Source organism: Cervus canadensis, chromosome 4, assembly GCF_019320065.1.
Source record: "Cervus canadensis isolate Bull #8, Minnesota chromosome 4, ASM1932006v1, whole genome shotgun sequence".
Lineage (NCBI taxonomy): Eukaryota > Metazoa > Chordata > Mammalia > Artiodactyla > Cervidae > Cervus > Cervus canadensis.
The window spans coordinates 46970489-46996385 of NC_057389.1; the positions used below are offsets into that span (position 1 = coordinate 46970489).

The 25897-nt window shown below is 53.7% G+C and overlaps 1 protein-coding gene across 2 annotated transcripts in view; it reads right to left on the reverse strand.

Moving 5' to 3' along the window:
• Window positions 1–25897, reverse strand: part of SYNPO (synaptopodin) — a 56841-nt gene that overhangs the window by 5297 nt on the left and 25647 nt on the right. The window contains exons 1-2 of one of the 2 annotated variants that reach the window (XM_043464954.1): window positions 10678–10853; window positions 2625–4972 (exon numbers count right to left, since the gene is read on the reverse strand). In XM_043464954.1, the coding sequence (XP_043320889.1) occupies window positions 2625–4640 (2016 nt within the window). In that variant the 5' untranslated portion in view covers window positions 4641–4972; window positions 10678–10853. Of the gene's footprint in view, window positions 1–2624; window positions 4973–10677; window positions 10854–25897 lie in introns of those variants that run through there. The other variant, XM_043464953.1, reaches the window with a different exon arrangement.

Genomic DNA, 25897 nt, shown 5'->3' on the forward strand with positions numbered 1-25897 from the left:
AGCAAAGAGGAATATCAGAGACCAAAGACAGCCAGCTAGCCCACAGCTTCTGTAATCCTCTCCTTGTGTGGAAGGGGAGACTGGGGCCTAGGGGTTGTCTAAGGTCACACAAGGAGTCAGGTGCAGATCTGAGGCTGGAACCCATTTTTTCTGGCTCCCGATGGCAGTTTGGCTCCATGAGGGGCAGAAACTTATTATATGCAGTGATGACTGAGAAGCTCCCAGATTTAGATAATGGGAGAGTGGGATGCTGGGAGAAACTAAGGGGGAAGAAAAGTGTACATGCTTTGGCTAAAGGCACTTATAAAGAATTCAAATAAATCCAGACCATAAGGGGCGTGGGTTTTTCCCATCTACAGGCTTTTTGGCCAAACTCCAAAGGAAGGAGAAAACAGAATGTGTCTTCCAAGGGTTTCTGGTTCCCTGAGAGCTGACTGGGGGAAGAGAGAAGGCAGCCCTTACTGCCAAGCCAGCACACATCTGTACCCACAGCAGATCCAGACACTCAGCAGATGCAGGCAGCATGCGGACTCTCACCACAGTTCCCAGGCCAGAGTCGGGGAGGAGGGAGAGGGCCCAGACCACCAGCCCGTGAGTGTGGAAGAAAAGAAGAAGCAAGACAGATTTGAGGCAGAGTGTATTGAGAACAGGAGAGAAAACAAAGTTGAGGGCAGAGCTCAAACAGCCTGGCCGAAGGAACTGCAGGACAGAGGGTGGGCTCTTCCATTGCTGGCCTTCGGGTGTCGAAGGGAGCAGGGGTCCGGAACACGGGCTTCACTCTGTCCTGGGAGGGGCTTGGCATGAAGGAGCTGAGCTCACTCCTGACTTCCCCACGCATGCCCCCACGTTCCGGGCAGAATGAACTCACTGGGAAGGCACCCCCTGTTCCCATGGAGACGAGCTGAGAGCTCACGAAAACTGCAGGCTCAGCCCAGCACGGGCACCGCCTCCACCACCCCTTGCTCCGCTGGGGAGCCCAGAAATAGGGCTAGGAAAGAGATAGTGGGTGGTGCTCAGCCCCCGGTTTGGGGAGGCTTCCATCTGAATTCTGCCTCTTGCGTCTATATTCTCTCGCCCTCACGAAACGTGGTTTTGGGGGGCCGCAGCACATCAAAGGTGTCAGAGATGGGAAGGATCTCAGGCTACCTGACTCAAAACCCTCACAGTATGAAGGGGGAAACCGAGACCTAAAGATACACATGGAGGCCATATTTTAGAATCCAGATCTAAGTCCCAGCCTTTTCCTCCAGACCTCAAGGTCTCCTCTGTCCCCTCCCTGGGCTGCCGTGCTCCTGCCCCAGTCCTTGCTGTGTTCCCACGGTCTGTCTCCAGGCAATCCTGAACCTGAGCCTAAACTTCTGATTTCCTGGCCTCCCCAGCCACATCCTCCTCGGACGCCCTTACAGACATCTACTTCCCATCTGTCCTAGGACACCTTAGTCCTAATTTCCTTCCCCTCTCTTCCCAGGGGACTCTCTTGTCACTTACAGGACCTTTCTCCCAAAGTAACAGCCTGTCCTGTCCTCTCATTCCTCACAGACGGTCACAGCTAGGAGGGCCCTCATTGTGTTTATGAGAAAGCTGAGGCCCAGGAAGGGAAAGTGACTTGACCAAAGTCACACAGCAAACGGGAGGCCGAGATGCCTCTCTCCTTGGGGCCCCTTTCTGTGGCATGTGGATGGTTTCTTTCAGCCGTGCAGATCTGGGCCGAGGGTGAAACCAAAACAGCCAATGGATCTATTTCTAGGGACCCTCTCCCTGCTACACACCCACCTCTGCAGAGCCTTCTCCTGGGCTTTCTCTCGGGGATCCCTGGGGACCTCCCACACCCCAGAAGAGTGAGGGCAAGCCAGGTGGAACCAGGACTGAAGTCTGGGATGAACTGCATAAGCTGTCTAGAAAGCAGAGCCAGATGTTCGGAGAGGGCGTGAAGGCAGCTGAGCAGAGGGGCAGGAAGAAAAGCGTCAGCCAGCTGTGGTGGGCTGAGTCCTCATCCAGAAGAACCCGGGAGAGGAGATAGTGTGGAGGCCGAGGCAGAGGTCTCTGAAGCAGCGGAGAGAAAACAGTGTCCGGAAGGCAGAGGTGGAAGAGACAGACCCGAGCAGGTGAGAGTCCAGCAACAGGCAGAAAGAGGCCGGAGCCGGGGCCACGGCGAGGGCAGCCCACTGGGGCGGCAGGCCCTGGGCTGGCCGGTCCCACCGCAAGGGCAGGCTCTGTGTGCTGCAGAAGCCCCTGTTAGGGCCCCTCTAGGCCTTTCCTCAGCAAGACGCTGGCAGCCCTACAGCTCACAAAAGCCAGGTGAAGAAGCCCCCAGTCTCACTAGGGCCAGCCAAGTGGTCCTCTCTCCGTGACCCTTCTCCCCACTGGTAGCTGACTTCAGATCTCTCAGACGTGGAGTCCAGCCACCTCGAGGGAGGGAAGGGGCAGCGATAGCTCAGAGAGGGGAGGTGACTTGCCCATACGGCGCAAACCTAGCTGGTGGCAGCGTCAGCCCTGAGTCCCCGTACTCCTGACTCAGCCCCGTGCCACTTCCTGCTCTCCATCCGGTCCCCGGACAGGGGCTCAGACAGGCAGTGGGATCCCTGCAGGGTCCGTTACTTGAAGCAGAAGGATGGCTTCCACACCTGAGCCTCGATCCCCGCATTCCGGGTGGAGAAGGAGGGCCTGGGGGCTTGCTTGGCTCGGGGAGACCACGCCCTGGAGGGTGACGCGGGCGAGATATCACTGCTGTAGGTGGGGCTCACGGTGGTGGGCTGGAGGCCGTCCTGGCCAGCGGCGGTGTAGGAGCGGGAGGGCCGAGGCAGGGCAGGTGACGGTGGGAGAGCCGCCTTGGGCAGGTTGGGCACCAGGTCCAGGGAGCTGGGCTTGGCGGGCGAGGCGGCTCTGGGCGAGGCCTTGGCAGGTTCTTTAATGGGTGAGAGGACAAAGAGCGAGGGCCGCATTTGGTAGGGCGGCTGCTTGGTGGGCTCTGGACGCAGGACCCCATTCTCGGGCAGGTAGCCGTGGAAGAGCGAGGCAGGTGGGGTCCGGGCCGGGCTCCGGGAGGCCACTCGGAAGGTGCCGCCAGGCGCGTTGGTGGAGTACTTCCAGGATGAAGGCAGGGACATGGTGGGTGACGGGCAGCGGGCCAGCTCAGCGTGGCCTGAAGACTCGATGACGTACTTCTCCATCCGGGACTGGCGGCGGGCGTAGAGCTCAGCCCCCTTCCCCGAGGCCTCTGAGAGGTTCTGGTTGGGTTTGGGCTTTGGCTTGGCCTGGATGCGCGGTGACTTGAGGCAAGAGGCCCACTCGGGGACGGTCTCCTCGGCGTCAGCAGGGCTGGCCCTGTCCCGGGGTGCGGGCTCCTGCTGGAAGTTGGAGGCCTCGGCCCCAAGGGCGAAGGGCTCCTCCTCCAGGCCTGCCTCTCCCTGGTCCCTCTGCCTGCGCTTCTCATCAGCCGTCTGTACCAGGTCCAGCAGGTCTGGATTCGGGGTCACCTTGGGCTTCTCCACGAAGGTGAACATGGATTTCCGGCTGCCCCTGCGGGCCATCGACTCCTCCAAAATGCCTGTCTTGCTGGCAGGGACAGCTTGGCCCTTTAGATGAGAAGGCTTGGGGTCGGAGCTGGGGTACAGGGCAGAATAAGACGGGGGAGACCTAACCCGGGAAGTCAGGGGGGCTGTGGACAAGGTCTCAGCATAGGTGGGCGGTGGGGTGAAGTTTCCCACGGGGCGTCTCTCCAAGGCGGGGCTTCGCTGTGCCACGGGCCTCCTCTCCAGCATGGGGCTGTGGGACATTACGTGTCTCTGTGGCCGGGGGCTCCTGTCTGCCACACTGGAGGGCTGGGGGGCAGGGACCTTCTCCCCACGATGTCGTCTCTCTACCATGGGGCTTCGCTCCATCTGACCGGTGCTGCCCGGCGCCTGGATCCCAAAGGGCCTGGCCGTCCTGTTGACCACGGATGGAGGCTTGGCCAGCGTGAGGTGGACCTCGCTGTACAGTTTGGTGGGCGTGGTGGCGGCTGTCCGCCCGGACATCTCTTGCTCTGTGGACACGGCTGGGGCTCCAAGCTGGACGTCAATGAGCAGGGAGCTGGACATGAAATCTGGGCCCAGGGGCCTGGAGCTGGAGATGGGAGTAACTTCTCTAGAGAAGGTGCTGGTGGCGGTAGGTGGAGCTGATACCTTATCAATTAGGAGCGTGCTGGATCTCACCTCCGCGGCTGACTCCTGGGTTTGCCCACCGGCACACGGGGTGCTGGGTTTGAAATCTGGCACTGTGTCATTCGGAGGGACCTGCGCCTCGGAAGAATTCTGTTGGACGCTGGAGAGCGGCAGGCTCTGCGGGGTGACGGCTGCCGATAGGTTCTGGTTGACATCTGTGGCTGGCGGGTTGTGGTTGCCGTTAGAAGCTGGCATGATGAGCGTGGTGCTGGCCGAGGGAAGGTTTTGGTTGGCATCTGTGGCCGGGCTGTGGACCTCCTCTGGAGGTGGGGTTGGGGGACTCTGCTGGGCTTCTCTGTTCTGGGACAGGTGGAGCCCATTGGCCGTCAGCAGGGCTGCATTCTCCTTTAGATAAACCACAAGTGGTACCTCCTCTTCCTCGCTGGCCATCTTCTCCAGGTGCCGGAGCAGGCTGGCCTCCTCCGAGCAGCCCTCCATGCTGTGACTGGGGACCCCTGTGTCAGTGCTCTGGCAGGCGGGGTTTCTCAGAGGGCCTGGCTCAGGCAGCGAGGTGGGACTCAGGCTGAGCCCCGGGGCATGGCCTGTGGGGCTGGCAGGGGGCACTCTGAGGGGCTCCTGGCTAGACTTCGGTCCCCTCTGGCCGTGGCTCTCCAAGGTGAACTCATTCACCCTCTGCCGACGCCTGTTGAAGAGCTGGACTCCGCGGGAGTTGGAGCTGGGAGGGGTGGTCAGCTGGGCTGCGATCTGCTGGCTCCTCGCCTTGGCCTCTTTTAGATCCTTCTCGGTGAGGCTAGTACTCCGGCCCAGCGCTGCGGGAGGGACAGAGGCCCAATTAGCACATGGGATTGCAGAGCCACAGCGGTACACAGACAGACAGATGGTCACTTGTGCTCCCCAACTACAGATGGCCTTTTCCTCTGGAATTTGATCTTTACTCACCGTTTCCTAGAACCTCCTCTCCTCATAAAGATCCCTGACCCAACCGTCATGGCCCAACTCAAATGCCACCAACCATGTAAAACCTTCCCAGACTACCCTTTCAGTATGCACCGACCCCTTGTTTGGATTCCCCCTGAAGGTTGTTGACGCGGCACTTTCCCAGACTCAGCAAGAATGCCTCACCGCAGCAGTCAAGGCCCTACTACATCCTGGATGCATCGTATGCCACTCTTCTCTCTCACTGGGCTCTGCCCAGGTTGACATTCTGGTTCTTGAAAATGACAAATTTGTTCCTGCCCCAGGGCCTTTGCACTTGTGGTTCCCTCTACTGGGGATGATCTTTTCCCAGGGAGCATTCCATGTTCCTTCTTATCACTCAGGACTCACCTCTCTGGAGAGGTCTTCCTCTATAATCAGCCCTACCCTTTCCTAACTCATCTCTTTGTTTTCTTCATAGCTTTCAACACAATTCAGTATTATCTTCTTTACAAGTTTCCTTGGCTATTATCTATCTCCCTGCCTAGAACATAAGCTCTAAGGGGGAAATGACCTTGCTTGACTTGTTCATCCCCTAACCCTGGCCCCTAGAATAGTGCCTGGCAAAAAGTGAGCACTTAGTAAGCATCACTATCTGCATGAGTGAACTGACAGGACATCTTCTCTGCATCTCTTTGGGCCCTTTATACTTTCAGAGTATAGTCATCTGTTAATACTAACGTGTCCCCTTTTTAGAATAGGTGATACATTTACATGAACTAAAAAAAATTAAAAACATAAAAAGGTATATGGTGAAAAAAGTGCTCCATATCACAAATCAGGTAGCAACTGTTAATGGTTTCTTATAAGTCCTTGAAAAATTTCTTCCTATTTTCATTTAAACAATCATTTAAAAATTCTCACACTCTAATATTATAAAGGTAATACGTTGGGCTAATTTCAGCAGTGACTATACTAGAACAGCACATTACCTCATCTTATCTTCACAAGAACCCTAGGAACCCCTATTTTACAGAAGTGGAAAATGAGGTCCAGAGGCTTGTAAGTAACTCACCCAAGATCACACAGCAAAGGGTGGCAAGGCTGGAGTCAGAACCAGTTCTCTCTGGGCCACAGCACATGCTCAGGCTGCCTGCTTGTCCCAGAGGTCCCTCTTGGGACATACAGGGGACAGAGTCGGTGGGAGTCAGGGTTCAGTCTGGGGCCTGAGGTCAGGGATCAGGTGGGGTCAGGCCCTCTTAATCTGTAAGTTCACCACAGGCGACCATTCCTCTTTCTATCACCAGTGCCCAGCTGGCACACAGTCAGTGTTGTTGTGTTTATTGAGTAAGGAATGAAGAAATGGACACATGAACAAATGGACCTGTGCACAGATGGATGGGACAGCCTGTGGCCAGGGCTAGCAGCTCAGTCGGTGGCTGGGAAAATTGCTCCCTTTGTCACCCCCCCCACCGAGGGAGCTAATTAGTTCTTGAGGAATCTGACCCTGCCCTCCCTCCTACCTTGCCCTCATTAGCACTGGCTGTGACATGCTGAGTGGGTCTCCCGGGACAGTTTTCCTAGGCATCTTGCCAGCAAAGCTCAGAATTCATGGGCTTTCAGAGCTGGAAGGGCCCTTACAAAGGAGCTTTTTCACTATCACCCCCATTTTATAGATGAAGAAATCAAGGTCTGGAGATGACTCAAGGTGGAGCTCACACCAGGGAAGGCCCACACGGAGCACAGTGACTGCTGACCGCCAGTTCACGGGACCACAGGCTCTCTGGCCCCAACCTCCTCCTTCCTTCCTCCCATCACCACCTGGCTCCCCACCATACACACCTGCGCCCACCTTGCAGAACAGCTATAACTCAGCCTGCCCCCTGATACCTGTTTGCTTGTGGTAGAGCTCCTCTCCTGCCTGGATCACCGCATTGATAAAAGGTGACAGCTTTGAAGGTTGAGCCAGGCTGCTTCCCAGGGGTAACTTAGGTAGGGGCAGGCCAGCCACACAGGAGGAGTTGCTTAGCTCATGCGATGTCCCTCTCCTCTGCTCTGCTCAGAAACCAGGCCTCTGCTATTTGCTAGCTGTGTGACCTCAGCAAGTGACTGCTCCTCTCGGAGCCAGTTTCCTTAATTGAGAAGGCAATAAAAGCCCTGACATTAGGGTTTGGAGGCTACGATGAGGTCACAGATGCCGGGGGGTGGGGGGGTTGTTGTCATTCAGCCCAAGTAGACAGGACAGAGGGCCCATGCTTCCCTGGAATGGACCTGGCAGTTGGTGACCCCACATGACTCCCTGGAAGGGGTCAGAGCTGCTTCTAGCAAAGGAGATTCATTCCACAGATCATAGTCCTGAGGGGATATGACTCTCTATTGGTCACACAGCAGGGGATTCCAGGGTGATGGCAGGCAGGGGATCACTGCCCCAAGTGATCACAGAACCTCAGAATCTCAGGGAGAGCTGTCACCGTGCCTACCTCCCCAAACAATTCCTGCACCCCTGAAACCACGTCCCTGAGTGTCCAAGCCTTACACACTCAACTGACAGGGTGCTCACTACCCTAAGGATGCGCCTTCTACTAATTAACATTCTCCAGCTCTAAAGTCATATTAACTCCCACCTCTTGACATGGCTCTGCCCTCCACCGCCACACAGATAAAGTGCTTTCTCTTTCCAACTTACAGCCCTGCAGAGACTCAGCCACAAGTCCCATCCCACAGGGCACGGTCAGGATAAACATCCCTGGGCCCACCAGCGGCTCTTATGACACAGCTGCAGCCATCGTAGCTCACACTGACTGGGCTCTTACTGTGCACCCAGACTTCACACATACTATCTTATTTAATTCCTGAAACGATTCTATGAAGCACAAATTACTATCATTCACTTAAAAAAAATCATTTTATTTGTTTATTTTTGGCTGTGCTGAATCTTTGTTGCTGTGGCTGTGCTGAATCTTTGTTGCTGCGTGTGCTTTTCTCTCGTTGTGGGGAGCAGGGGCTACTCTCTAGTTGTGGCATTTGGGCTCAGCAGTTGCGGCTCCCAGGATCTAGAGCACGGGATCGGTAGTTGTAACGCATGGTCTCAGTTGCTCCTCGGCCTGTGGGATCTTCCCAGATCAGGGATCAAACCTGTGTCTCCCACACTGGCAGGCGGATTCCTTGCCACTGAGCCACCAGGGAAGCCCCTATGATTCACTTTTTAGTGATGAGAAAACCAAGGCTCAGAGATAATGCCCAAGGTCACAGAGCCGGAAAGCAGCGGGGGCTGGCTCACCCCTGGCTCTTCAGGACTCCAGGGAGCACCAGGCTTTCCAGCCAGCAGCTTCCACAGTGCCAGGCTCCTAGACAGGGCCTCTGTGTGTGTATAATTCAGACCTTCCCAAGTCTCTGTGCTTGTTTTGTTTTTCTCTTTGTGTCTCTGTTTCAGTCCTATCCCAAGGCTGGTTCTCAGGGTCACAGGGCGAGAAAATGCTCCAGTGTCAGAGCGTGAAGGGCCCTGAGGGATAAGCTGGCCTGGGAGGCCTTAGAGAGTGAGAGGGTCAAAGGGAAGGCCATGGGCCAGGACCTGGTCTGCTGACCTCCAGCCAGCCTGGGACCCTCCCCCATGCTACTGTTCCCAGACCAGAGGAACCCAGCAGAAAAGGCCAGGAGGTGAGACAGCCCTGCCTCCAAGGGAGCTCCCGTACCCCCATCCCAGCCCGCAGTGACTCCATGGAAAAGGAATTTGGCAGGAGGCTTGGACCAGACCCAGCCAGCAATCCAGATGACTTTTGCCACCCTGCACAAACAAGGCTGAGAGAATGGGGGGCTGGGCCAACTAGAGGCACCTCAGATCCCCCCACTGCAGGGCATCGGGGGCGGCAGCTCTACCCCAAATTCCCCAGACTAGGAAACTGCCACCCCTGGTGACGCCCCAGCCAACTGGGTTCAAGACTGTGGTCCCCAGCGTCAGAGACACAAGAGACGGCTGTGGCCCACAGGGGCAGCCCCCTTGCTGAGCTCCCAGTCTTCCTGGCTGCAGCTTGCCACCTGTAAAAGTCGTAACAGCTCCCTCTTCTCCCAGCCTCTTCAGTGGTGGTCCTTGAAAGACCCACCCTGGACAATGGATGAGGGGTTCTGAAGACAGGCCTTCAGGAGATGAAGGGATGAGGACAGACTCAAGGAAGAGCTGCCCCAGGGTCAGGGGACCTGGGTCTGACAGGGTTGAATCCCCAAGTGGGGAAGGGGAACGAGAAGCCCTGAGTATACCCCTTAGAGTGAAGATCGCAGTGGCTGCTGTAATTACTGAGCCCTCAACAGCCCGCTATAATGTGCTGCGCCATGCACTTTATACCCATCATCTCATTCGATCCTACCAACAATCACGAGGAATAAGTACTATTATTCTTCCCAGTTTGCAAATGAAACTAGAGCTCAGAGAAACCTGCCCAGGGTCATATGACTTGTAAATAGCAGAGCTGGGATTCAAAACTCCCAAGCCTGGTTGCTGAATCTCATTTCTTAACCACCTTGCCTTCCGGACCCTGACTCTGGTGGGAGGGGTATGGGTAGAGACTCCAGTGCTCCCTGATACTGATCTGCAGGCCCCTCTGTTCCCACATCTGACAATCTGCACCCACCATGGTGTTCTCTCTTCTGCATATGCAGCTGCCTAGAGCAGCTGATGCTTTCTTTCCCTTCTTCCTCTCAGGAGAAGAGCTGATAAACTCATTTTTACTAAGGGGAAAAAGATTGCTAGGACATAAAAAACTAGTGGAGTGGAAAGAGCACTGTGGGGAGTCAGGAGACCTGAATTCAAGTTGTGCCCAGGCGGCGATAAGCCCTTTCTTTCACCCCTATCACTTCTGTAGGCAGCTGTCTGTTCTGCTGACCATCAGGCCTCTTGACCAAGGACCCAAAGGAGGGAGGCGGGGCAGGGGAACGGAGGCCAGAACAGAAGGTCACGACAGAGAGAGAATTCAAGGAAATGCTTCTTCACACGGCTGCCGTCAATGGGAGTGCCCGGGACCTGAGCAGGGTGGAAAGGGTCGGGGAGCCAGAGGTAGGAAGAGAGACTGGCTGGAGACAGCCCATTGTGGCTGCCTGGAAGTCTTGGCAATGGGACAGGTAAACAGGCTGGGTAAACTGCCCCCCTGTGGGGTCAGGAAGGAACCAATGGCTGGCCGCTGCACAACTTCAGCCTCAGCTGGGGGCAGGAAGATGAACTGGGCCTGAGTAATGGCCTGGCTACCTTGCCAGCCCCTGCCCCACATCCTCCTTACTGAAAGGAGGAAATGACACAGCCTCCTTTCCCTGGGGAGTTCTCCATCCTCGCCAGAGTCCTGGTGAGCACAACCTGACTGAGTCCCGGCAGACTGCCAGGTCTCTTCTCAGAGGGGAATAATTCATACTAAGGTAAGAAGGACTGCCAGCACAGGAGACGATAGGAATAAAAGTGGAGAGCCCCAGACCTAGCTCCAGCCTTGCCATCAACAGGCTGGCAGAAGTCATCGCATGCCTCTCCCTTAATGCCCCAGGGGGGACCTGAGACCAGAGAAGGATGCCCTATGCCCTGAATCACACACCCCAAACCACCGAGGCTCGCTTTACTCACCCTGGCAGGGTCCTCCCTGCTGTCCTGCGCCCCCGCTGGATGCCGAGCCGGCCTTGATTCTGAAAGCCTCCTGGAAAGGCAGCCCATCGACCAGCTGACAAAGAGGAAAATCCTACATCGACGGCAACGCAGAGGAGCTGGATCTGACTTCTCTCCTCCACAGATGACTCAGCCTAGCTCTTTATCAGGAAAACCGATTTTGCAACAGCCTTTTAAATGGCCTCTCCGCCTCCAGTCTCTCCCCCGCCAATCTACCCGCCCCACGCTGCCAGATTCATCTTTCTCCCTCCTGACTCCACTTGTATCAGGCCTCTCTCCTCCTCTCCAAGACATGGGGCATCAAGCAGCCAGGCCTCATCCTGGCAGTCAGGGCTTGCCCGAGAGCTTGCTCACCTGCTCCCTGTGTCCTCAGCAAGGGTCAGAGGGAGTCCAAAGGTGTGTGTTTCCCTCACCTGCCCTGTGAGTTCCAGCCTCTGCTATGGGTCTGCACAGACCCTTCCACCCAGAACACTGCTCTGTCTCCTGTCCTTTTTATAGATTCAGTCCTCAGACCATCCAGGTTTTATCTGCACCACTTAACAACCTCATCACTTTGTATACTATTCGTTTGAGTGAGAGTTCTCCTCCAGGGCATGCTCACCACATGCCCCATGCCAGGCCTTTCCTTCATTTATAGCAGCCAGGAGGACAGTGGTCCCCTCAGCTCTGCATTAGAGGAGAAATGGACTCAGAGGGGTGAAGTGACTTGCTCAAGGTGGCATGGCTAGTCAGAGGCAGAGGTGGGATTCGAACCTAGGGTGGCCCTGCACCCAGCCCAGGACCCATCACATGGGCCATGCTGCCTCCTCCCAACGTCTTGCTTTGCAGCAGTCAGGGTCTGGGTCTGATTTCCCCCAGAGAGCGCAAGAGCCTAGGGGCAAGGGTCTCAGCTGCTTCTGCCTTGTCCCCTGCACCTTCCCTGGGGGCTTGCAGAAATGATGAAGTCGATGAGGATGCCATAGCCAAGTGAGGTGCTCCAGACGCTGCCAAGCCAAAGTTGTATGTAGTGTGTGTGCTCTCATTAAATCCTCATGGCAACTCATAAAGGAGGCCCCCTAACTGCTGTTTTAGGGATGAGGAAAACAAGACCAGAGAATTGGCAGACTCACCCCAGGTCTCCCATGCAGCCAGGGACAGGCAGAGTGGAGCTGGAGCCGGGAGTCTGACTGATTCCACGCCTGGGCCCTCCTTCTGAAGAGCTCTGCCCACAAAGCACACTCTCCCCACCTACTGTCCCAGGCCCAGCCCCATTGCTGCTTCCTCCAGGAAGCTTCCATCAATCCATCCAGACTCCTTGATCAGCGCTCCTGCCCTGCTCCACCTGGCCCAGGGGCCTCCAAGAGGAGGGGGTTTGGAGGAAACAAACAGATTGAGAAAGCCAAGGAACCAATGCCCAAAGAGAAGGAGGCAGGGACTGGCCCAACTCCTGTATCTCCTGCTGGCAGGGGGCTGGGATCAGGCAGCGCACGGCGGGTGGGCCAAGTCGAGGGCACCCAGGTCAGATTGGCATGGGCCTTGGTGAGCAGCTAAGCCTGTAGGCCACAGGCACGGATCTCTGCTGGTTGATGCTGTGCCGTCCTCCTCTGCTGAAGGCTAGGAGCCACCACCTTCCTCCACCTACTCTACTAGCTGGAACACTCATCCACAATCAGATTTTCAGGGACCTGGACATGGCGACCTAAAGAGAGGCAAGCTCAGCCCCAGATGCAGAGCAAACTGGAAAAAGTTGGTTCCCAGGGAGCCAAGCTCAGACCCAGGCTCCCCCTCCCAGTCGAGCCCTGCTGAGCCAGGCCTGCCCCCATCTCCAAACCATCTCCTGCTGCAGCCTCCATCTTCCCAGCTCGGGGAGCCTTGAGTGTACAGAAAGGACTACCGCACCCTACCCTTCCAGAGAAAGCACTTAATCTAGGAGACAAAAAGGCGGTGAGAGAGGGCAGAGGAGAGAGAATTTCCCCCAACCTGTGCCTCTCCCAGGAGTTGAGCGGGGTCTAGACTATCTCAGGGTCCCCAGCACCCAGCCCAGGGCATACCAAGTTGCTTCAGTTGTGTCCAACTCTGTGTGACCCCATGGACTGTAGCCCTCCAGGCTACTCTGTACATGGGATTCTCCAGGCAAGAATACTGGAGTGGGTTGCCATTCCCTCTTCCAAGGGATCTTCCCAAGCCAGGGATCGAACCCACGTCTCTTGCATCTGCCTGCATTGGCAGGCGGGTTCTTTACCACTAATGCCACCTGGAAAGCCTAGATATAGCCTTTCTTCTTGGCTCTGTGGCAGCCTGTGGCCAGAGCTGGTCCCATCCTCTCCAGACTCAGCAGAGGTCATCACCCAGGAGGCCTCCCACAATCCAAATTCACCTTCACATTTTACTCCACCAGGCATCCCAGGAGACGAATTCTAGATTTGTCTAGGCCTCAGATTCCTTGAGATCCTAGATCCCCGATCTACAGAGTGATTTCTGGAGGAAGCAGGGAAAGGAAAGAGGGAGGTAGTAACAAGCCTGTGACTGAAAAGGGAGATGAAACTCGAATGGCAGTGTTAGATCCAACAGGCAAAATATTCCATTGAGTGCCAGGAGAACATAGAGCCTAAAAGAGAGAGGAATGAGGATGAAGCAATCTGGGAAGTCTTCCTGGAGGAGGTAGCATATGCCCTAGTTCTGAAAAGATTGAGTTGTGAAAGCATTCCAAGCAATGGGGCAGCCTCGTGGAGGCTGGAAAGCTCAAGACAGTCCCCACCTGACTCCCCTACCCCGCCTCCGCTCATACCCCCAGTCAAGACAGCTGGAGAGGAAAGCACCTCTGACAAGGGGATACATCCCCTCGTTAGGCTTGCCCAGAGGCTGATGGTGACTGGGATGGTCCAGGTTGAGTTCCAGGGAGCTGTGTACATGAGCAGGCTCATGCTCAGAGCCCAGAAGCACCGTGGTATCTTCCCTGGGCCTCCGGGTGGGTTACATAACTGCCCCACTGCTGGGGCCACAGATTCAGCCGGGACCCTCCTCCGCCTCCACCTCCCCAGCCATCTGTCTCTGCTGCTTCCCTCTCATAGAGGAGGCCGCCGCACTGCCGAAAGCAAGTAACCCTGTGGTAAATTCCCCACATTCCTTCCTCACAGAAAAATAAATAACGAGGAGAAAAAACTCTGGAGGAATGATAATGACGGCCCCAGCACGCAGCAGTCCCAGCTCGCTGCCCAGCCTGCTCTATAGAGCAGAGCCTCTATAGAGCAGAGCCCGTCGGGGGGCGGGGGGGGGAGGGGATGAGGGTGGGCACGCTGCTGCTTCTCCCTAGGAGGCATCCTCACTGCAGGCCCTGGGATAGACAGCTCACCTGCCTGCAACTCCCCTAGCCCTGTCAACTCACTTTTGGTCTCAGGTTCACTCATTTCTGCTGAGGAAGGTGCTAGAAATCTTAAGTGGTCTACCCTCTCACTCTTGTATCTGTTCAGCCTGCCTGCCCTCCCTTAGACAGCCCTCCTTTACCAAATCCAACCAGAGGTGCAGCCTGTTCCCTTCCCATGTCCTTCCCATGTCCTGCTCAAAAGAGCGTCCTGTGAAGGTTGCCTTTAGCACGTCACTTCACTTCTGGGTCTCAGCTTCCTTATCAGGAAACTAGAGCTGATTATGTCTGCTTTGCAGAGTCACTGCTGAGCAAATGAAATGCAGAAATTATTTCTATAGCATAAAACACTGTGCACGCCTGAGGGGGATTTAAATTAAGCCTTTGCACAAACCTACCTCTGTACAATTCTCCCAGGCTAGGCTGCTGTCTGTCTCCTTCCCCCTTTCAGCTATCTCTGGGTCTGCTCTCCCTCTTCTGTTCACAGTCAGGCACAGCGCAACCTTTCCCTCCCCCTGACACCCCTCCCACTCCAGCATCCTCTCAGCAAGGGTGCTCTAGTGTCAACCTCTAGCTAACATATTGTGGCAGGGGAGAATCAGGTTCGAATCCCAGGTCTGTTTCTTGCTGGATTTGAGTGCCCAGGCCCCCTTGGAGTGGCCCCCAGACCCAAGACTCCTGGGAGGGAAGGTGTGGCCGAGGTTCCCACCACTCAGCATGTAGTCCTGCAGCCCTGAGCGGGCAGAAGGCTACCAATACCTCCCATGCCATTCGCCAGTTACCGGGCATATCTGGCTCCCCTCAGCCAGAGGAGAGGCTGAACCATCCAGCCCCACCCTCCCCTTGTCCCTCACACTGCAAAAGGAAAGCAGACTGGAGGTCAGAAAATTTGGTTCTAGTGTCTGTTCTGTCACAGTACGGACGATATGTTGGACTAGTTCCTGATCCTCTTTGAGCTTCATTTTGTCCATGTGTTTCAGAGAAGACATCAGACTTCTCTGATTCCCAGTGAAGTTGCCCCCTTCACTGGGAAAGCAATGATCCCCAGAGTGTGGTACCCCCATACCTTAAGTAGGAGCAAAAGGATTTAAGTGGTACCCTGATACTTAACATCTTACTAGTTATATAAATTTCACATGTGTATTGGAAAAGGAGTATAATAAACACATCAAAGGTATATTACTGCGTGCTGCTGCTGCTAAGTCGCTTCAGTCGTGTCTGACTCTCTGCGACCCCGTAGACGGCAGCTCACCAGGCTCTTGTCCCTGGGATCCTCCAGGCAAGAACACTGGAGTGGGTTGCCATTTCCTTCTCCAATGCATGAAAGTGAAAAGTGAAAGTGAAGTCGCTCACTTGTGTCTGACTCTTAGCGACCCCATGGACTGCAGCCTACCAGGCTCCTCCGTCCATGGGCTTTTCCAGGAAAGAGTACTGGAGTGGGGTGCCATCGCCTTCTCCAATATTACTGCTTAGGGGAAGGTAAAAGTGGATATCTCAGTAACAAAAGTTAGACAATTTAAAGGAAACAAGTAAGTACAGGTGGTGCATGAACTCATTCATTCAACTGATATTTATTGCTCACCAGCTAAGGGTCAGGCACTGTTCATAGCTATGAAGAGAAACAGACAAATCCCTGCTTGCATTCTAGCAGGGGAGCCAAATAATAAACGTATGCATAACCGTACAACTAAGTCACACGGTAAATTCTAGAGAGAAGAATAAAGCAGGGGTGGGAGATACACAGACGGCATGGGGTGGGGAGTGGTGTGCAAAGGTACATAAGGTAATTGAAGTAGACATCACTGGGAATCACGTCTGAGCGAAGAAGTGAGGCAGTGAGGCTTGTGCATGTCTAGGGAGAGACAGGGCAGAGGGAACTGCTAGGGCTAAGATCTGGAGGCAGGCTCACACGCTGCAGGCTTGAGGATGGTGCATGAAATGTGGAGGTGGGACATGAATAAGGAAAACATTTTCTCAAGTGGCTTTTCTACCTCTGCCCTGCAGGGTCTCAGGGACTCCCCTGCATTGCAACCATTTGTGTGCACACACGCGCGCGCGTGCACACACACACACACACACACCCTGCAACACACACATTCTCGATACCTCCTTAATGCTGGCGAGAGCCTAGCCGGCAACAGCATATCCTCCTCTGCACACACGTCCGCACACAAAGGTGCTGCTCACGCATGCACCCACAGAGGTGGCAGAACCTACACACCAGTGTATGCACACAGAACAACCATAGGCATGCATGTGGAGACACACAGGCACTCAGGCGACAGATCGACACAGACACAACAGGTACACACCTTGTGGGTGGACACACTTGTCTCCCTCTTGCCAGCCTGCCCTGTCTCCAGGTAACCAAGTTACCAGACCACCCTTGTCTGGAGGGCACATGACCTGATGTGTGGTTTCAAATTCCCTTCTCCGTATCTCTGCACCGCAGTCATGGTTTCCCATTTCTAGGTCAACATTAAAATCGGCCACCTGATGCTCAAATGTCCTAAGGGATCATGTTGCTGTGGAAAACATCCCTCTTTCTATCCCTTCAGCAATTAAATGGAAAAAACGGTACCAGTAGCTACTGGCATCATTGCTCATCAAAGTCATCTGCATCCCTGGCTTCATTCCTTTAAGGTGCTCGGGGGCAACTGATGAGTAGGAGGAAAGCGCCAGACTAGGAACTTCAGGCCTCAGTTTTAGTCTCAATCTGGTCTCCAACTCATTGTGAAGCCTCAGGCAAGTCCCTTCACCTCTCTGGCCCAGATCAGAAACCTACAGGTGCTGCAGAATTTCTTGGGGTAGGGGTGTGTGTGTCCAAACTGCCAATTCCTGGGCTCTGCCACAGAGTCAGGACCACAGAATATTCATGCTAACAGTCTCCCTGAGGGGTTCTGAAGTACTGCCAGGTTGGGGACACAATGGGCTTTAGAGCTAATGACTTTATCTTATTTTTTAATTAAAGAAAAATTTTGGCTGTGGCATGAGGGATCGTAATTCCCCAACCAGGAATTGAACCCGAACCCCCTTCAGTGGAAGTGTGAAGTCTTAATCACTGGACCACCAGGGAAGTCCCTAGAGCTCCTGATTTTATAAACATGTTTATAAGTAAATTAACAAATAGGAAAATGCTTGGAACACAGTCTGGCAAATAGACCCCATGTCAACAGAAAATACGTTTAAGAAAATATATTTATATAAATAATTCTATGTAGTAATTATCATTGAACATGCACACACTTTTATAGCTTTCCTAGCAGCTTCACATCGGCAGAGAAAGAAGTAGAGCAGAGATGCTATTTTCAGACCGGAAAACTGAGGCAGAGAAAGGTTAGAATCTCACAGAACACAGGTCTTTGGCTCCCAGCCAGGGTCCTTGGCTTAGCTTCTCTGAGATGTGCCACCTTGGGGCCTTGTCACCTCATCCTATAAGGCGTTGCCTTCCAGCCCACAGTAGGCATTGTGTACACAGCAAACACAGTCCTTCCAGTCCAGGTGCTTCTCCAGTTACTCAGGATTCACTGACAATGGGACAACCTCAGCCAGTTAATCTCCTTCCAGCTGAAACGCCCTTCTCAGCAGGTAGTGCAAGGGTTTCCCAAAGCCCTAAGGCTCCATGCTGCCATTTGGTCTGGAATGGTCTTTCTGTTCCAGCCAACCTGAGTTCGGAGCCCAGCCGAGCAACCACTACCTGATAGATGCTAAGCCTCAGTTTCCTCCTCGGTGTAGGGGTCTCCTAATTCCTATCCCGCCGGGTGATTGGGAGGATAAGGTCTTCCATGAGAAGCTCGCAGCATCTGGCCTGGCACACAGGCTCTTGCGATGACAAAGCACCATTAACTTGCAGGCTAAAGTGTGAGCTCCTGGAAGGCAGGAACCCACGCCTACCACGTGCCGTATGCTCAGTTAGTATGCGCCGAATGGGTGAGAAATGAGACGATATCGCGAACTCCTTTCTGATCCCAGCTCACCGTTGTCTTTCATGACCCATTTCCCAGTGTGGGAGCTGGAGGCAGGGAGCAGGGATGGTCAGGGCCAGAGCGGGAGGAGTCCTGGGTCCTGGGAAGGCAGTGATGAAGGCCACTGGGGAGGGCCGTGTTCTGGGAGACCTGAATGTAATCCTGTTGACTCAGAGGCATAAATAATGCACCAGCATGTTCTCTCCTCACCATCCTGTCACGCTAAGAATAGCACCGGCTACCCTTTCAGGGATTTCTCAGGGAACAGAGTAGGACACCAAGATGGGGACAGGCGGGGAAAGGCATTGCTAGACTATGTATTGTCGAGCGCCTTTTCCTCAAGCCCACTTTTCCAAACCCTTAAGTCTGAGGACCCTAGAGGTCAGAGCTGAAAGGGCTCCTAGGGGTACCTGGTCAGGAGTGGCCTGGGCAGTCAGGCACCACCCACCCTCTCCCACCAGAATTGCTTCTCTTCCTCCTCCCTTCTCAATAAAGCCCGCGCCCCAGGCCTAGCCCCCATGACCCCCTTCTCATTCATGTGATGAATAAGTACAGAGTAGGTGGTTCCCCTCTTATGTATTTCATCTGTAAGACTTCAGAGAGAGAGGAAGATCCTATAGCTTTTAATTAAAACATTTTTTAAGTTTAAAAATGACGGACTTAGAACAGTGATTCTCATACTTTAATGTGCATAGTAATTAGGGATGTGGTTAACTTGCAGATTCTGATTCAGTAGGTCTGGAGTGGGGCCTCAGACTCTGCATTTCTAAGAAGCTTCTGGGTGATGCTGATATTGCATCCATGATGGCCAAACAATGAGTGCAGGAAAACTCAAGTATTTCCCTATAAAAATAGATGGAGAAACCAAGGTCCAGAAATGAAGACAGATACGCCCAAAAGCACACAGCAGAGCTCAGCTCACAATGCAGGCCTCCGAACTCCTCCTAGGGCTGGGTCTTAGCGAGGCTTTGGGGTTGAATGGACGTGCCTGGAGTGGAACAGGGGACAGGTCACAGTTTCAGGCAGCGGGCTTTGGTCCAGGGGCAGGCCTTCATTCAGCCAAAAGCTGAACCTCCTGGTCCACAGGCTCCCACCTGAACAGAGGCATTCAGCTGGAGCTCCAGCCCAAGATCAGGCCCTCATCAACTTGCATTCAAGATCTCAGGGACTGGAACCCTCCTGGGAGGCAGGATGAAGCAACAGGCTATTAGAATGCAAACAAGATCCAGAAGGTCAGGTGTGAGCACTCTGCATTGTCATCCTGTGCAGTGAGTGGCTGGGGAAGTGTGCAGGGGTCTGCTGCACAGTCAGGATGGGAATGGGAGGGAAAGCAGAAAAGAAAGGAAGCAAGACCAGCCTCTAAGACCAGCACTAGGAACAGCTCCTCCCTTCTATGCTTGGCCTCAAGCCCCTTTGCAGGCTCCAGGCCCTGCAAGACTAGCCTCACTGCTCCTCCAGTCTGCGCTGCAGCTCCCTTCATGGTGTCTGCTCTCCCTACACTCCAGTCATGCTGGCCTTCCTTCAAGGATTCAGACAGGTATCAAGCACTTTGCACCTCAGGGCCTTTGCACTGGCTGCTACTCCTCCCTAGAACCCTTTCTCCCCATGCCCCTCAGTTGTCCCTTTCTGGTTATACCTCTCCTTGAGGTCTGTTGACAGGTCTCAGGGAGGACGCACCTGCCCTGGGAAGTCACATTCCTCCCACAGCACCTTCTACCTCTCCTGCAAATTCTCATGAGATTTGTAATTCCATCAATATTTGTTTTAATGTCAGTCTGTCCTGCCCCATGGTAAGGAGCCCCTGCAGGGCAGGGACCTCAAATGTCATTTCCCTGCCCCCATGCCTAGGCCATTTTTGTTGTTATTTAGACACTAAGTCATTTTCCACTCTTTGTGACCCCATGGACTGCAGCACGCCAGGCTTTCTGACCTTTACTATTGCCCAGAGTTTGCTCAAACTCATGTCCATGGGGTTGGTGATGCCATCCAACCATCTCATCCTCTATCACTCCCTTCTCCTCCTGCCCTCAATCCTTTCCAGTATCATGGTCTTTCCCAATGAGTGGGCTCATTGCATCAGGTGGCCAAAGTATTGGAGCTTCAGCATCAGTCCTACAAGTAAATATTCAGGGTTGATTTCCTTTAGGATTGACTGGTTTGATCTCCTTGCTGTCCAAGGGACTCTCAAGAGTCTTCTTCAGCACCACAGTTTGAAAGCATCAATTCTTCAGTGCTCAGCCTTCTTTGTATACAACTCTCACATCTGTATATGACTACTGGAAGAACCATAGCTTTGACTATATGGACTTTTGCTGGCAAAGCAATATCTCTGATTTTTAATATGCTGTCTAGGTTTGTTATAGCTTTTCTTCCAAGGAGCAAATGTCTCAATTTCTTAATGGCTGCAGTCACCATCTACAGTGATTTTGGAGCCCAAGAAGATAAAATCTGTCACTGTTTCCTTTTTTCCCCCATCTATTTGCCATAAAGTGATGGGACTGGATACCATGATCTTAGTTTTTGAATGTTGAGTTTTAAACCAGCTTTTTTACTCTCCTCTCTCACCTTCATGAAGAGGCTCTTTAATTTCTCTTCACTTTCTGCTATTAGAGTGGTATCATCTGCATATCTGAAGTAATTAATATTTCTTCTGGCAATCTTGATTCCAGCTTGTGCTTCATCCAGTCCAACATTTTGCATGATGTACTCTGCATATAAGTTAAATAAGCCGGGTGACAACATACAGTCTTGACGTACTCCTTTCCCAATTTTAAGCCAGTCCATTGTTCCACGTCTGGTTCTAACTGTTGTTCTTGACCCGCACACAGGTTTTTCAGGAGGTAGGTAAGGTGATCTGGCATTCCCATCTCTTTAAGAATTTTCCATAGTTTGTTGTGATCCACACAAAGTCTTTAGCATACTCAATGAAACAGAAGTAGGTATATTTTTTTAAATTACATTGCTTTTTCTATGATCCAATGGATGCTGGAAATTTGATCTCTAATTCCTCTGCCTTTTCTAAATCCAGCTTGTACATATGGAAGTTCTTGGTTCACATGCTGCTGAAGCCTAGCTTGAGGGATTTTGAGCATTACCTTGCTAGCATGTGAAATGAGTGCAATTGTACAGTAGTTTGAATATTCTTTGGCATTGCCTTTCTTTGGGATTGGAATGAAAACCGACCTTTTCCAGTCCTATGGCCTAGGCCATAGTTGGGCTGAATAAACATTTGCTGACTGAATGAAGGAATAAATGAATAGAAACAGTGCTCACATCTACCTTGGTGGTTCTCTGTGACTTTGCTTACCCTGGAGAAGCTGTAAGGGACTAGGACTTGGAAGATGATGTGGTTCTAACCCTCTGCCCTGCTACAGTCCAGCTGAGTGGGCTTCACAGGGCACATCACCTCTCTGAGCGGGGAGTGCTGGTGGTCAGGTCTAAATGAGCAGTGGAATCTGAGAAAGGCTCTGGAAGCAGGAAAGAGCTTTAGCTGGTAACACTCTTCCTCCGTGTTTGAGGCCAGAGGGGCAAAGGGCTGCATTCAAGGCCACACAGCCAGTGTGTGGGGACGCCAGACGTGCCCCCCCCCGCCCCAACCCCCTGCACAGCTTGAAGCCAACAGGCCCACCCAGGCCCAGTGAGGGCACCATCCGCCTGCAGGTGGGGCAGGGGTGGAGGAGGAGAGGCGAGGTGGCTGGGAGCATCCAGCCTCAGGCCCAGAGCCAGTGCTGGCATAGGCGGGGCCTCCCGCAGGAGCCCTGAGTGGGGCCTGGCAGCTGGGCATGGGAGCCAACTGGCGAGAGCTGGGTGGTGGCAGGCCTGTTCCTCATGCGCGTGACAGCCTATTTTTTAATCAGCACCCTCCCCATCCCCCAACTTCATGTGCCGTCCTCAAAGGCGCCATGTCAGGAATCACGTCCTGGCTGACACCAGGGGCCACCTTGGCCATCGGTGGGAGGGTCCCCAAAGTCCCACATCCTCATGAAGCCCACGAGTCCTGAGCAGCCTGGAAAGCATGACAGGAGACTCAGGGAGCCTGTGTGGCCTGGGGCCTTGGGCCTGTCCCTGGACTCTCTGACCTCAGTTTCCCCCGTCCGTCCAGCGATGGGAGTCGTGCCAGACTCCATGGGGGTGTATTACAGCTCCAGCTCTTGGGATCCACTCAGGCGTCACAACCGACACTAAGGTTGCCCACTCGTCAGGCCCTGGCAGGGCCTCCTGTGCCCATAGCACTCCCAGTATACTCAATGCTCCCCGACCTCGACTCCCAGAGGAGGACGAGAGGGGAAGACAAGAGACTGAGCTGGTTCAAGGGTGCACCTCAGAACCCCAGGCCCAGGGAGGCTCCTCCTTCCAGCACCTTGGGGGCAGGGATGATGGGGGTCAGAGGGGAATGAGGTATGTTCTCAAGCACGTGGCTTGGCTCCTCTGAGCCTCTGGCACTCCCTAAGGCAGGAGAGAGCATGGTGTACAGGAGTTAAGCTCACAGGCTTTGGGGCCAAAGGCCTGGGTTTGAACCTGGCTGGTCACCAGCTGTGTGACCTTGGGAAGCTCACTTAACCTCTCTGTGCCTGTTTCACATCTGTAAGCTATTGATAATAATAGTACCTATAATAGTATTTACTCCATAGAGTTGCTGACATGTAAAGAACTTAAAAGACTCTGGCACACAGCAACCCTAAAAGATAACTGTTTCCCAAGAACTTTGGCTTTTATCTGTCAAACACTTAGTCTCCAAGAGATTTTATTCCAGAGGGTTATATGCAATCTCACATAATTCAGTCTCACATCAGCCCCCTCTCCTATCCAGCCTGCCCCCTCCTGCCCCACCCTGGTGGCTGCCCGTCCTGCCAACCCAGTGGTTTTCATGTCTGTCAAGCTCTTTCCCACTCCATCCTTCCTAGTCCATTCCATAGTAGCTCAGGACCAAAGCCTGAGCCCCTGAGGGAGCAAATGATTTGTCCAAGACCACCAGCCTGTTAGCTGAGGCAGGGGGTTCAAGTATCTATTCCTGAAGCCTGATCCAGGCCCCATCCACTCTACTGTGCTCATCCTCCCACTATCAAAACCTGTTCCTGGCTAAACATCAAAAAGTAATACACACTGAGATACAAGTCTTGAGCGAGTGTCCATCTTCTCCAGGGCTTGCTATTTCAACAGAGATCAAAACATGATAATACTATTTAAGAGGTAATAGTTATTTTTATCTTCGCATTAAATTTTTAGAACAACAATACAGGTTAGGGTCTGCTATTGTTTCTGTTTTATAGACAAGGAAACACAAGCCGAGAGAGGTTATGTAACACGCTCAAGATCTCCCAGAAAGCCAGAGAGAGAGTCCAGGGGTCCAACCCCAGGGTCTGTGTATCAGGCATGCAGGAAGTGGCTAGCACAGGAGTAGACAGAATTTTGCTTCACTTGCAGCAGCCCTAGGAGGCTGGGCAGAGTAGGGTCAGGTCAACACAGCCCTACGCTATATACTGCCTCACTGAGTGGAAAAGATGAAGCTGGGATGGTGGAATTTCACACAGCGGCCAGTTGGTGAAGATTTCATTCCGGAGAGAGGGATTTTGTGCACCTCTGGAGTTACAGGGCCTGGAGGCTGTCCCCAAGCTGACTCCTCCTCTGGCCACACTGGGTAGCAATTGAGCCACAGTGTCCAGTGACAGTTCACAAAGGACTCTGAACTCACACTCACACACTCACAGGCCTAACTCAGCAGAGCCCAGCCACCCCGTGACCAGATCACAGGCCTGGGTTCCTTTGGGTCCACAGCCCGAAGCTCTGAGGGACGAAGGCATTTTCATAACCCACAGCCCATGACCACCCCACTCCCCATCCCCAGCTCTTAGTTTAGAGTATTTACCATCCTCTGAAACATCTTTCCTCCCAACCCAATTCTTACCATTTCTCTAGACCCAAGTTTTGGACAAGCCAATTCCGCAAAGCCTGCCATGACCACACCTTCAAATACCATTCAGGTTTCCAATCAGATGTCACCTCCGGAGAGAGCCCTTCCCTACCCACCAACACGAAGAAGCCGCTCTAAGTGCTTGCCAAATTTGCAACATGGCTTTTTGTTGTTTTTCATACTACTTTTATCTATCTGAAACTGTCCTGCTGATTTCTTTGCTTTCCTTTTTCTTCTCCCTCTCCAGTTAAAATGCAATCTTGAGGGCAGGGACTTGTCTATCATGTTCACTATTGTAACCCCAGTGCCTAAGGACCCATGCACCCCCTAATTAAACAGGGACCCTGAGGTCCATACAGGGCAAGGGATTCACCCAGGGTCATGTGGCAGGCAAGTGGCAGAGGTCAGCCTAGCACCTGCACCTCTGCACTGGGCCCCCCCAGCACGTAGCCCGCCCCCATCCCCACCCCAGCTGACCCTCTGCTGACCTTTCTTGTCCTTGCCTTCACACTACAGTGGGGCCAGAGCCTGCCAGGCCCGGGCCGCTGTGCCTCTCCACTGCCCCAGGGGCCTTCAGTGCCCCGGTCTGGGCAGCACAGCCTGCTTCCCCCTCAGTCCCTCCCTTCCTGGCACCAGCAGCTCCGATGAGCTCATGTCTGGGAGCCTGGGAGCTGCCCTGAAGGAGAAGGTGCCTCCCAGGCCAGGCCCCTAGGCCGGGAGGTGTGTTCAGCCTGGCCGGATGGAGAAACCTGGTCCTGGCAGGTGGAGAAAGTGGGCTGACCCCTGCCCAGCCCAGGGCTGTGGGGTGGACTCAGGGAAACACGTGTCACCCAGGGAGATGGGGCACGACTAGGGCTGGAGAGGAGACGCAGAGGAGGCCCCTCTTGCACTTCTCCCATCTCTCCAGAGGCTCCTCGGCCACACTGGCCCTCCTGCTTGTCAAGGAGCTACTCTGTCCCAAGGAAAGGGGGCTCTGCTGCCTTCTTGTCACAGAAGCCCCCGAGCCCATCTCTTCCGCTCCCTGGTCTCAGTCTCCCCAGCTCTAAAATGGAGAGATTAGATAAAATGCTGACTGAAGAGGCTAGGGATTCGTTGGGAACCAGGCCAGGCTCGAAATGCCACAGGGTTTTTTGTCTTTATTTATTTAGTTTTTTTTTTTCACCTTAGGGGAAAAGTAACAGATAACAAGGGAAGGAAGGAGTTAAAGGCCTTATTTTAGCCATGTAAATCCTAATTTCAACCACAGTTTCATTTAGGTACTAGACTGGAGAAAAGAGGGGTGGTCCCAAGGGCCAGCCTGCAAAGTGGCAATTGGGAGCCAAGGTTGGCATAGCAGCAAACAATTCACTTTTGGGAAGTTCTCTGAATATCAGACTAGCGTGATCTGAGTCCATTGCCCTCAATGTACAGATAGGGAAGAGAGGAGGAACCAATGCAAGATCCCCCTGGGAGACAGAGGCAGGGGTTCCTGCCCCACTCACACACAGTATTTTCATCTCCCTCAAGGTGCCATCCCACTGTCTGACATAACACAAGTCTGGGAGGAGGAAGAGGTCATCAGTCTGCCTGTGGTGCTGTCCCCCAATACAGGATGGGGCCCAGACCTGGGGTTGGTGACAGGCAGGGTGGCACCTGCAAGGCTTCTAGCCTCTTACCTAGCCTCCCCTAGTCCCTCTGAACAGCATCTTATCTCATCCGAATCCTTGCAGCATGACAAGGGTGGGGTAACCTCTGACTGCCCCTGAAGCCTCTACCAGTGGCTGCTGTCTTCAATGCAGGTAGCCCCTCAGGGGCCACCCGCCCATCCTCTCACTGGGAGTCAGAGAGGGCAGGGGGCTTGCCCCAAGATCACAGAGCAAAATGGTGTATTCCCGTGCCACCTGCCACTCGGGGTAGGGTGGGGACCGGGTCGCATGGTGCTTCCCCACTGTCTCTTGTCCTTTGTGAACAACCCAGACCCCGCGG